The 13,877-nt window shown below is 40.9% G+C and overlaps 1 protein-coding gene across 1 annotated transcript in view; it reads right to left on the bottom strand.

The window, feature by feature from the left end:
- Positions 1–13,419, bottom strand: part of LRP12 (LDL receptor related protein 12) — a 50,066-nt gene extending 36,647 nt beyond the window's left edge. The window contains exon 1 of the mRNA XM_054629211.2: positions 12,974–13,419. Within this exon, the coding sequence (XP_054485186.1) occupies positions 12,974–13,052 (79 nt within the window). The 5' untranslated portion in view covers positions 13,053–13,419. The remainder of the gene's footprint in view (positions 1–12,973) is intronic.
- Between the last annotated feature and the right edge of the window lie 458 nt (positions 13,420–13,877).

Genomic DNA, 13,877 nt, shown 5'->3' with positions numbered 1-13,877 from the left:
AAGCCACTTCAGTTGTTTAATTTGAGTATATTCACTGTTACCCAACAATTTAACTATCAATTCAAGCTTCACTTCCTGTGGATCACTCAGCTGTGCATATCTGCAGACTCCCCACAACTTCCAAACACTTCGGACTATTTCTACGTTTGGCACAACATTTCTATATGTATTCCAACATAGATGTTTCATTGTAGATTTGCTACTAAGTGTAACAGATTCCACAAAGAATACAGTAATCCATGATAAAGAATGTTCTACCTCTGCTTCCAAGAAAATGTATGTGGTCTGAAGGAGCTCTTTAAGCGGCAGCAGCAGATCATCACTAAAACTCTTAAAGCACTCTGCATCCACTCACTTAAACACAGCTGAACTATACAATAGACTGTGTTTCTAATGAGCAGATGAGAGGAAATCAGTTGTTAGTAACAATTGTAAAACCAGACAAGGATAAGAGCTGGAGTTTTAAATAAAGCAGAACAGACACTGCTCTGAAAGTAACCTATTTCCACTTCTATAACAAAACTCAGCAACTGGGTATTTCCCAGAAGGATGCTGTTGGCATTTAAATAATTTAGGACAACTCTTCATTCTCTATCTTCCCTCTAAGGGCCAGACTAATCTTCCTACACTGAGAATTGAGACTTCTCTGCAGAGGAGTTCAGATCATTAAGTCATGCTCCTGTTGCCTCGCATTCCTTTAATAAGCCTGTCTTTTCCCACACTGACTCTGCCTTAAATTACACCAAATCAAGACTCCCCGGTTCACTCACACAGAATCAGTATAGGATCAGAAATGTGGAGTAACAAACTCTATGCACGCACAACCATGAAACAGCTACTTATTTTCTGTGCTTCAGTTTCTACCTTGCTCAACATACTTTACAGGAATACTGTCAGTATTAGTCTATCTTAATAATTAAACCTTATTTAGAGAGTAAAGGGCTTTTAGAAGATAATGCAAAGAATATATTAAAACAAAAATATTTACTGAAGGTTTGCTACCAACTGTGTCACATATTGAAGCACAGTAAATTCAGATGTAAGTGAAGTTTATAGCATGCTTTTGGAGTAAGCCTATTTTTGAGAAGAAAGCTCAGTACCAGCAAGTCACCACTAGGTACATACATGCTCCTTTATAAAGAGAGATCACATGAGAAGTTAACAGTCAACTAGGAAAAGAAACAACAGCCATTTGTTGGGACACTCAGATTCAACCTGTGTAAGACTGAAAAAAAAAAAAAAGAAAAAAAAAGTGTTTTTTTGAAGGGATGAAGAATGCTTTGGAAAAAGAGCTAAGTGAAAAATACATTACTTTCCTATGTTAATACCATTTACCAAACTTGACAGGCAGTTGTATTCTTTTGGATGTAGATTCTTTTCAATGCACATGAAAAGCATTGTTACACTTTTGCATTGATGAAAGCAGATTACATCCCTTACAATTCCTTACTGGTAACTTTGTCTAATGAATAATAATAGTAAGTCACAGTTTAAGGGCATTGGCTTTGCTGTGTGTTGGCTCTTTGAGAAACAAAAAGGGTATCTCAAGAAGAGGTTCAGTTCTGGGAAACAAGTATAAAGAAAACCTGGAATATTTCATTGTACCAGAGTTTTTCATTCTTCATCTGTTATTGATGGTAGATACATATACAACTTTCTAAAATTAGGGAGAAATTTCAAGTTGATAGAGATTACAAAACTGAAGAGTAAGGCTTATTTGTGATAAAGCAGATGTTGTGAAGACAGCATACTTGCAAATTCTTACACTGTTCATACTTCACTCTGATTGTTATCCACTTGACTATTTACTCCCTTTTCTTTCTGGATCATCTACAGAAGTACTCAGAGGCTCAGAACTGACATTACATGGTAACTTTTAGATGGAATCTGCCATTATCAGTGTTAGGGCATCAAGACAATGTGATTTCTCAAGACATTTGTGTATTCACTCAAAGTACTTGAGCTGGTTCAGTCTCCAGAAGGTAACTGGTTAGGCTTACTGTGGCTAAAGGCAGCCACACAGATGGCATTTCTGTTGGCCTTTGTCCTCACCACTGTATAGGTGTCACAAATTTTTTAAATGCCACAACAGGTGATACTTTATTCTGCATCTAAAAGGTTCTAAGGTTCCAACAGCTATGGCTTTCCTTTTTAGGAAATGTAGCTGGAAGAGGAGGTTGCATTAGGTTCAATGCATTAATTCAGCTGGAAAATAAAGGGTAAAAAAATACTTTCATTTTACATACATTTCACTCTATTAAAAGCCAACCTGATAACAAAATTCAGCACTTGCTCCTACGGCCCTTTTAAAGGGAGGCACTGTATTTTAAAATAGCAAAAAATGTGACACAGCATGGTGACAAGTACAAGATCAATGTCAGACATAATGCCTACATGTTCAAATTCCTATTTATCTGCCTTTATATAATGAAGTATATTGCTAATTTAAGTACATATCATTCCTGTTTAAGAGCAGATTTCCAGATCTGGGAGAAAAGCACTCCCAGGACAATGGAACTCCATAAAGTGCAAACCAAACTCTGATTACTTGCCTAAATAAATTTAAGTATCATCAAGACACTCCAAAAATACATCAAAGTACAATGTATTTCAGTACAGGCATAAAGGAGGTGCTTAGTAAGAATCTAACGCCATGATCCTTATGTTCATAGCACTAATTTATACACCACATTCAAACAAGTTTAGAGCTAGTTCAGACCTCCTTGCAACCACAGTAACTCATCTCCCTCAAAAAAAATTGTTTGATGTGATCATTTTAGTTGAGCAACACAAATGCCTGAGAAACTGCACATGTTTATTTCAAATTAGATACTTTGAGCACTTTATTGGCTCTCAAATGTGCAGTATGGTTAGGAAGTAAGACCTCAGATTAAAAACTTAAATTCAGCTTTATTTTAATCATCAATCATTTCTGAAAGCTTTTATATTTTATGCCGAATTCCTTCATGACCAACACTTTAAACTGCTATCTCAGACTTCAGATAGACCTTCTTTGTAAAGCTTCAAAATACAGATGGTTTCAGAAAACTAGTGAAAGGAAGTGAAACACAGACCTATTAATTTAATTTTCACATACATATTCCTGGCTCCCATGCTTTAAGAGTGATATACAGCTGAATATTTCAAGATAATAATTCAAAAAAAGTCACTATCAAGCACCAATAAAACTTTCTGTTCTGTAGGAGTGAGGGATGTCTCTCAACTCCCTAGCAATGACTTTAACTTTACTCTCTGGGCAGATTTGACTTGAAGGATGTCATCATTGTGTAGGACAGTTGCACTGCTGCTCCTACTAATCTGCACAATTAGGATTGCTTTTTCCAGGAAAACTCCTCATGAACCTTAAAAGCACCTATATTGGGTTTACATGGCCAGGTTTTGGTAGCAGGGGGTTGGTTACAGGAGTTGGCTTTTCACAAGATCTGCTGGAAGCTTCCACTGTGTCCAGGAGAGCCAGGAGATTCCTCAGCAGATCACGGTGCAGCCAGCCCATGGTGAGGCAGCTGTGCCCCTGGCAGCCCATGGAGGACCACAGGGATGCAGAGATCCACGTGCACCTGCGGAGGAGACCTACACTGCAGCAGGTGGATGTTGAGAGGAGTCTGTGACACCTGGGAGGCCCACGCTGGAGCACGCTCCTGGCAGGGATCTGCAACCCCATGGAGAGAGAAGCTCACACTGGAGAAGGTTTCCTGCTAGGACTTGTGACCCTGTGGGGAATCCAGGCTGGAGTAGCCTGCTCTTTAAGGACAGCACCCCAAGGAAGAATGGCCCATGATGCAGCAGTTTCCGCTATTGCCTGTGGAGAAGTTCATGGAGAACTGTCTCTCATGCAAGGAACCCTACACTGAAGCAGGAGAAGGACTCCTCTCCCTGAGCAGCAGCAGGGATGAACTGCAATGAACTCACCTAACCCCTATTCCCTGTCTCCCTGTGCCACTGGTGGAAATGAGGTAGAGCTAATAAAGAGGAAAGGGAGGGGGATGGTGTTTTAAGGTCTGTTTTTACTTCTCATTTTCCTGCTCTAATTTTGTTAAATTCAGTTAATATCTCTAACTCGAGTCTGTTTGGTCTATGACAGTATTTGGTGAGTGAGCTCTCTTAAGGATCTTATCTCAATCCATTAGCCCTTTTGTTACACATTCTCCACCCTGTCCAGTTGAAGAAGGGAGTTAAAGAGTGGCTTTTGTGGGTGCCTGGTATTCAGTCAGAATCAGCCCACTACAGCTCTACACACAAGCTCTGCAATTCCAACTAACAGTGGGGAAAGTGGACTGTGCTCCTCACTATGGCAAGACAACAAAGGTAGAGTTCTTCCCCTCAAGCCTTACTCATCTACAGTGTAAAGGCAAAAGGCCTCTGTACTATCCCACATTTCCACAACAGATGAGGAAAACCAGAAAGCTAGTATTGTGGACTAAAAAGGGATTACTAACATTATCACTCAGCTGTGGTATATTGGATTGTCATGTGCATGAGAACTGTGATACCACTGAGGCTTTGTTACTGTATGCATAGATGACAGACACAACAGATAATTTAAAATCTGGAATTGAAGTGAGACAAACTACATGACACCTAGGCAACAGGCACTGGCAACAGCATTAGCTGGATGAGCAACAACAGGGAGGTAGGTTATTAGTAACTGGACTCTATAAACATGCAGATCCCAGGCACATCCTGCAGTAAAGCTGCTGGAGTGCAGAAATGCCAAACGCCAGTATCAGCCAGAAAAGGGATCACAAAAATGGAAGCTTAAAAATATTGACAAAAACCATTCGCTGAATTACAAAATGTTCAAAGATCTCTACTAGTTATTTATTTCCTTATTTGCTAAAGTACAGGTCAAATGCAGGAATCTAATGTTCCTGTAATACCCCTCTGCCTGAGAATACTTGGATAGCCAGAGATCAAGACCTCAAGAAATTTCCAAGCTCTTCTGCATTCAAAACCTTTTCTTTCCTTGCCCATAAGAGCAACCTCTTAGACTGATTAGATGCTCACTCAGGCATCATAATACCCTCAAAATAAAAGGATGGTTCCTTTCCTTCCCTCTATTTGCCCAACCTCTTACAAAACAGCTGTTCTTGTAGACATCTTGGCCTCCTATTCCACTCTGAAAAACAGTTCTGCCACATTTAGCTGTGAACACGCCTTAACAAGACATCCCAATCTTTCCCTCCCTTGCCATGCCAGCTCTTCTGTCATCATGAATCTCTCCAACCACAGACACCAGCTGAACTTTAGCCATGGAACTGACTGCTTGTTCAGTACCTTTAGATAGGAAACATGACAAATGGGAGGTGCCCTGACAAGGGAAGCTATTTCTGCTAATTATAGAGTCACCCAAGTCCATCCCCATCAGTGCTTCCAGCTGCAAGTTGCTGTGATCAAGAGTCATGTGTCTGATGTCATTCATCTTCCTGACTGAGGAGTAGACATCTCTCTTAGGTAATTTTAACTGATGTTTAGATCATGTTCTTCCTCCATACCTTTAAAAAATTAAAAATTGGAAAAAATGAAATATGTATTCTCTCAAGTCCAGTTACAAATATTTCAAAGTTGTTTAAGCACACATTTTGAGTTAAATCCCTCTACACTCTCCCTAAGCACTTCTCTAGAAGACAGCAAATGGAAAAATGTAATTCTTTAGTAAAATGAAGGTGCTTTTTTTGTTTGTAATATTATATTTACTTATAGTAAATACAACAATATTACAAACAAAAAAAGCACCTTAATTAGGACTCTAAAATGAATCTCTGTTTGAAAATTACCCTGTTGAACTCTATGTGCAGGAAGTAAAGAAAGGGAAGGTTAAATTCTCCACTTAAATCTATGTGATAAGAGAAGCACATATATATATTAATTTGTTTACTGTATGTGATGTATTCATTATCTCAGTCCTAGTTACTACAATATCTCTAATGGAAGCTTTTATTTGAGCTATTCCATACAGTTTCCTAGAAGGAAAACACCCTACCAGGAAACACTAATTCACTGAATTATAATACCCTTTGTGAAGTATAGGAAAAAAGATATTAAGCAAAGTCTTATGAAAATTCATATACAGCTAAATTCTAGAAGTCAGAGCATATGAATGTGTGTGCCTTCCCACTACAAGGTACATCAAACAAGATTTCATTTTTCTGTTCTACACTGCTTGCCTTCAGTTATTGAAAAGTTCTTTCTAAAGAAGCAGCTCCTTAAATGAGTAGGATCATTAAATTTTTAAGATACACTATTGACTAGAACAAAATTATTTCTAGTAACACTAGATATAAATTAGAAGAAAATCTTATTTTTTCCACAAAGTAAATATTCTCACAATCCTTCTGTACTTACAGAGGGACTTATCTCTATCTCCCAATACATGCATACGAAGCTGGAGTAATAAAACCAAGATACAGGACCCTCTAGCAGACTAATTTTTTCTTAACTTTTAAATACAAGGAACTTCATTACAGACACTTTTACTACATGACTTAAAGTGTGCTCACACTGCTTGTTGGAGGATCACTCTACTGTTACATGGCTACAACTGACTTTGCATGTCTGCTCTGGTCACCCACAGCCAGTCCCAGGGGCTTCCACTTAGCAGAGGAAACATCTGCAAGGTTAAGCAAAGGGTAGTCATGAATTACACACAATCACATGGGTGAAACATGCAGTTTCAATATATATAGTTCAAACGTACTTTCCCCTCACAGAGAAACACAACTAGTTCACTTTCATTGCTTTGCAGAATTTATGATTTACTGAGTGTAACCACATTGAGCTTTCTTGCACAACAAAAAATTCCACGACCAAATAAATGTATCTGGGAAAGTCTCATAAGTACCAAAACTCGCAAAATGCTTATGTGAGAGACCACCTTGACTCAAGGTACTAAACCAAGTGGTTTTGTGTGACTCCCTTCCTCCCTTCAAAACATGCTCTACTTGTAAGCTTTCTTAATTTCGGGGAGGCTTTCATTTTTGCTTGCTAACTTCCTGACTAGTTACAAAAAGTTGCTCCTCACTAAATAGCTGAGAAAGATATACAGAAATTCCCTCATAACCTAAAATTCAGTGTCAAATAGAATAGCAGGAAAAAAAATCTAGTACATATTTAATAGCTAGTACATAGCCATTAAATATTCTAGCCTTGATAAGAAGACTCCACTACCATGATTGCAATGTATCAAAAGTTAACAGTATATCCAAAATTTAAAGCAGCTGTTCAGAGAAACAAGTCCGAACCACAACTTAGATTAGGGCGTTTTTGAAGTGTTTGCACTGATCTGCCAATTATGCTGAATTCAGTAGTTTTAACTTAGATACTCACAAGAATCAATAGTGTATATTTCAAAGCAATTGTACAGCTTTGCATAATGAATCATCAGTGAAGTAACAACTGCAGCAAAAAATCAAGTATAGGGAACAAAAAAATAACATAGAACAACACAAATACTTCACAATATTTCAGCGTATGGTATCATACAGCCTGCTATAAACCAGTCTGAGCATTTATTTCTACTGAGGGGATAAACACAGGAACTCAAATCTACAACCAAATTTTTTAGTATCCAACGCACTGGTACCCAGTGTTTTCTTAAAACCATGTAAACTATGGACGCTCAATTTTTCCAACAAACTGACACCTCAAGTAATAACTAGTACTGCAAAAACACCACAGCTAGTAATTCTGAAATGCATACAAGCTAAAAACATCCCAGGGTGTCAACAAATCAAACTCTCTCAATTACTGCCTAGCTAGATATCTCACCTGTTCCAGTATTTTAACATAATCATTAACTATCTGGGACAGTATAAATGGAACACTAAAACTAGAAAATGCAGAGACATCTAAGAAAGCAAAACCACACTATTTACACAGTACAAAGAGTACCCATGAATTTTTTAAAAACCTGTAAGGAAATTAGTGAATTATACTTCGTAAGTATGGAAATAATGTCTACACCTGGGGAAACCTGAGGAATCTGGTCAAAGGTATATTATGTGTGAAGGAATGTACCTAATACACCAAAGGCACAAAGTTTAAAAATTTGAGATCTGCTAACAAATCACAACACTGATAATAATTTTCAGTTTTAGCCAGACCAAGTACAAAACAATAAATATTTAGTGCTTAGTTGAAAATAATACTGATACAATTTACATCTATTTGATATTAAAACAGCAGTGACTGAAGTAAATGAATCAAGTAAGTTCACCTGTAGGGTCCTTCCAACACCAATGCAGTAGAGCTCTTCCTCTCCTAGCAGTGACAGAACAGATGAAAAAGCCATCCTCATTACATGCTCTGCTCTGATGACAGGAATGGAGTCAGATGGCTTCTGTCATGATTCTGGTTACAAGTACACCTCTGCTCTTTCTCTGGCTGACAGTATTCTCATTTACTGCATAATAACAATTACATTGACTACCTTATATTTAATTTTCAAACTTTTTGCTATGAAGTTGTTTAGGATATGTTTTTTTTTCCTCCCCTTGAATGAAAGTTGCTTTAAATATTATCCACATGACCTCACAGACATTTTGACTATAGATGCCATATTGGCTCTGAACAGTCAGTTGAATGTGTACATACTTGAACAAGTTGACATACGATAAACTTATTAGACAACATAAATTTCTACAGTGTTAAAATTAGGACATGTTCTCTTAAAGGATTACAAAACTGTTCTAATAAATTAAATGCAGTGGTTTTGCCAATAATACGATTTATAGCTTAGCAAAATATATCTGTTCAGTATATCACAAAATATCACTAAAGACTGACAGTCAAGAGTTTAAGATATAATAATTTATTAAGTCAAGCGATTCCTTTAGGACAGTCTGTTCTGGCTTTAGAGTTCAACTTCTTTAGAAAATTGAATAAACTGGCTGGCAGACTTTAATTGCTTACATGATTCAGGCTGTTATTTCAAACAAGGTGAATGAACCCAAAAAACTATTTATTCTTCCGCATTCACACCATCATTAACAAACTTACACGCAAGTAAAGTTCGGGTCCTGACAAGTGAACTTTTATGACAATTTTACTTGTCTTCCCTTAGAACCAAATGAAGTATGAGTTATATACACAGCATAGTGATCACTTCCAGCAACATCTGTAGTACAGAAACCTGGAATGGTTCTAATCCAAAATTAAATGTTTTAAAGCTGATATAAGTGTACTATGTTTTTCTTTAACAGGGCAAAATAATATCAGTAGCACTGTGGTCTCAGTAGTCTAACATAAAACACCGTTTCAATCACAATTTTGGGGAATTATTCTTTTATGATCTCTACTAAAGTTTCTCACTCATTAGTGCTTCCAAGGGAACCCACCAAACCAAAGACCAACCTAGAGATAAGGATAATTAAGACTGACCTCCTCTGATGCTATTTCTACCTTGGAACTCTTTTTAGTGTCCCTGTCCTACTACTGTAAATATTTTTTTGACAAACATTTACATCTGGAAGTCAGAAGCAGGGAGATTCATCTACTGTACCACTGCACTGACTGCTACCAACTGTACAAAACTTTATAGAAATTGCCTCTAGTCTTCTGCTCAGTGCGACAGAAATTCGAATTAATATATCTAGGTGACAAATACAGTTAAGACGATATAAAGTTTGAATTTCCAGAAAGCTGAAGAAGCCAAATACCCATGTTTCTAGACTCCATTCCAAAGGAAGGCATGTCCTAGCTTCTGGCACTATACCACCTCAGAGAGTTTTCATAACTCAGCTTCTGCTCTGAACACCAATCCCTCACAAACTGGTCCCAAAAGTGCTCCATCACAGTACCAATCAGATATGAACCACCATACTGCCAAGAGTTAAATAAATATCAAACAAAGTGGTAACATTAGAAATTCAATTCTCTAACTGAAACTTATGTTACAGCAAAAAAAAGAAATAAGATCAGCATGCCTGGAGGTACTTCAAACACATGTAGATGTGTCATTCAGGGACGTGGTTTAATGATGGACTTGGCAGTCCTGGATTTAAAGTTGGATTCTATGATCTTGAAGGTCTATTCTAACCTACACGATTCTATGAATCCAAGATTTACTTAATTTACAGCTTATCAATCATGGAACTTGGGTTTGAAAAATACTTCCCTCAAGAACAGGACTGATTTCTAAAACAACATTTTTCCCCCTAAAATAATTACTTGCACAACATATGGTTCTGTTTTAAACTCAGATAACTGTTATGGCCTTTGAGATAAGCAGAAATGCCTTAATATTTGTCCCAGTAAAAGCTAGGCCAGGATTATATAGAGACACATAAAATCAATTACTTCTTGGATATAAAACTCTCAAGGCCAACAGGAAGGCTGGAAATATAAACCAAAAATACTGTTGCCCGATGCCCTACCAAGCTGTAATTCTTGTCAGTCAGTGCTATTCCAATATTTCACTCATCAGTATTCCTCCTTCTCAAATTTTTATAATTACAGTCATCATCAGAAAGAAGGTTTGAAAAATTCACCAACTACAGGGAAACAGAAACATTCTCTGGAGAGCTCAATGCCCACATAACAACCTTGGTGAATTTAGTATTTTAATTAGCAGAAAATTCTAGACATTTTAGCTGTGCAACTACATAATGGAAGGCAACTGAAGTGATGCACCATTGCTTTCCCAGGCATGCATTTACCTTGAGTACTGCCTACTGCATTCAAAGCCTTAACATAATGATATCTGCAAGGCTCTGCTCAGCATCAACATTACAGTCCAGAGCTATGCTGACAGCAGTCTTGATCAAATTCATGTCAATACTAAATCAGTTTGGAAGAGCTAAAAGCAGTAGTACAGGAAGTTAAAATGCTTTAATAGGACATAGTTCCCAGTCTCACTTTTTTCTCCCAAAATAAATAAATGTGAGAAATCAAAGTGAAAGCTAGAGAAAGCTACACAATAAATGCTTGCTTTTGTTTCAGATACTATAGCCTAGGAACGATAAAGCTCCTTTCCTTTGAGCAGTGAAACTGGTCAGAACTTAAGACATTTTTAACAAAAACTGTTAAGAGAAACTAATTCCTCATGAGGATGAAGTGACACAGCATGCTGATCAAAATCAGAAGCACCTTCTCCTTCCTGGCAGTGGTATTAATGGATGGTGATGTGTTTCTTAGCAAAGCAGAAGAAACTTATGAAGCCTTCTTGGCTGAACTTTCAAAAGTCTTGATTAAAGGTCTATGAATAGCGTTATCCAGAAAAAATTGAATTTGGTTGGTTTTTCTCAAACCAAAGATTATGCTTGTGATTTAAGTTTTTGTAAGGGAAATGCTGACAGTAACACCTAAGTTACAGTATCACAGTTCAAAACGTTTTACTTAGGTCAGGCTGATGAGGAATATCACAATTATAATTTTGACTTTTAATTTCAATTCTGTGATGAGTATAATAAAACCAGAACACTGAGTTTGTTAAAAAACCTTTTCACAAAAATTAATTTTTTAAGTACATTAAGCATGCAAACAGAAGAACAGCTTAATATATCGAAACTTGAGATTTTTGCTACCACTTCCTGCTCCACCAATAGCTAACTCCCTTTCAGTTGTGTTTGTAGTTTACTTTTTGACATGAAATTTTTTTGCTTTACTTAATACGCATTTAAGACTAGTCAGTACCCCACTTGTTTATGCAAATATACCCACTCAAAAATTAAACTTTACCAGTGTATCTATTTGGTTATGGGTACTGGGATAGTTGTAGCTCTGTTTGAAGAAACCTTCCTTACTCTTCTACTCATGTAAATATGAAATGGGAAACAATCCTACAAGTTTATGTAGTACATCTACATTTTTAGAGTTTGGACTGATTGTTACAGCACAGGCATGCGCTGGACAAAACACTTTGCAAAGGCAAATCTGAAATATCTTGATGTTCCAAATACAAGCTTGCTTTTTCAACAGTGAGAGAGATTCCAATTTCTTATGTTCAATCGTTTGTTTAGGGCAAAGGCATCTACATCAGGAACTGCTGAAGCAGGGCCCCTGTCGCTGTCCTCCTCAGGGCAAGGCACATGCCCAGCTCTGTGCCAAAGGCTGCTTTTCCTGCTTGAGGCCCATGGACACAGCCTATGCTCGACTTCCTAAAACAAACACAACTCCCTGAGAAAACATGAGACGACTCTCTTTGTCAAGCATCTGTGTTTTTGATCTGTCATGTGTTACTGGGCCACCTTTACACTGTAAAAACCAATCTCAATACATTTACACAAATATTTTTCATTAGCAGTTCTGCTTTAAAGATGGGTTAATAGCCAGGAATGAAATCCTCTTCGGGTATGAACTGCGGATAGGCTGAGCAGAAGCAAAGGTCCCTGGAAGGTCTTCCAGGCCTGTGCCGATGTGTCACAAACTCATCACCAGTGCCAGCCCCCGACTCCGCGGCCCGGAGGGGCCGCCCTGCCCCCGACACCAGGCCTCGTTCGTCCTGGCCGGACGTGGAACATCTCCCAAGCATCCATCCCTATTATCCACAGGCAGCGATTACTCGTGACTCAGAGGATTTGGGGCTGGCTTGTTTGTGCGGCTCCGCGCCAACTCCGGAGTTCCCGGCACCGCACATCTGCGGGAGAGCAAGCCCAGGGCAGCTGGGCCAAATCCCAGAATCCCGGCCGCAGTTTTAAGGACTTCCCAGAGGAGATTTCCGTCCATCCCCACAAATAATAAATAAATAAATTAACAACACACAAAAAAAAACCAAAACAAAACAAACAAAAAACCCCGGAGCGAATTTTGGAGCAGTCGAGTTCGAAGGAGGAGACGGGGCTGGGGGCAGAGAAGGGAAGTACGGGGACACCAGCCGGCCGTGGCGGCGGTCCTGAGAGGCTCCAGGGACCCCGCCGCGGCCGGCCGGGAGAAAGGCCGCTTTGTTCCCCCTCCCCCGCGGCCGCCTCCCGGCCCGCGAGCCGGAGGCGGACGGGCGGCGTCACTGCCCGGTACCTACCGCAGCAGGAGACGACGAGGAGCAGGAGTTGCGCTGACCTCCAAGCCGGGGAGCCCTCCGCGCTCCCCCAAGGGGCCATAACACCCGCCCGCGGGGAGGCGGCGCGGAGCCGGAGCTGCCACCGCCGCGCCCCCGACACGGAGCCGGAGCTGCCGCCGCCGCCGCCGCCGCCGCAGGAGGGGCCGGCGGCGCCTCGCCCCCTCGCCTGCCGGAGCCGCCGCCTCGGGGAGCGCTAGCGGCCCGCACGCCTCGGCCGCCCGCCCGTCCGCCGAGCCATGAGCCGCCACCGCCGCCGGCCTCGGCCTCCCTCCCCGCGCGCCGCTTCCTCCTCCCGGCTGGGCTCCGCCGCGGCTGCGCACTGCCGGCACGAGCGCATGGAGCCGCTCCCGGCAGCCGCGGGCCGGGCGGGCGAGCGGGGCGGAGCGGCGGCCCCCAGACGGCGGGGGCGGGCCCGAGCCGCCGCGCTCGGCGCAGCGCCGCCCTGCCCGCTCCTCCTTCGGCACCTCCTCCTTCCCCTCCCACCCCGTCGGGGCAGCAGCCGCCGAGTTTCGGCCCGCCCCGTCCCAGCGAGGCAGCCCCCGCCAGCAGCGGGCCTGGGGCCGCTTCCGGAGAGGGGAGGGTGAATGTGCCGGCGGCTGAGCAGCCCCAAACCCCGGCCCACACAGGACAGCCCAGTGTGTGTTTGAGTGCCCTGGCTCTCCGCCCTGAGTAAAACTGCCTGAATCCGAGCGCAGTCTGTAAGCACAGGGGTACTCTGGCAGCTGGTGGCTGCTGTGCTTCTGACCTCCAAATCTGCATTTCAGCAGCGAGACCGAAAAATTACCGTGGGAGCACAAAAACCACAACTGCTGTACATGCAAAATTATGGACCCCATAGAAATTCCTTGTGACACTTCCTGTTCGA

Source organism: Agelaius phoeniceus, chromosome 1, assembly GCF_051311805.1.
Source record: "Agelaius phoeniceus isolate bAgePho1 chromosome 1, bAgePho1.hap1, whole genome shotgun sequence".
Classification (NCBI taxonomy): Eukaryota; Metazoa; Chordata; class Aves; order Passeriformes; family Icteridae; genus Agelaius; species Agelaius phoeniceus.
This window is presented reverse-complemented; position numbering and strand designations above follow the sequence as displayed.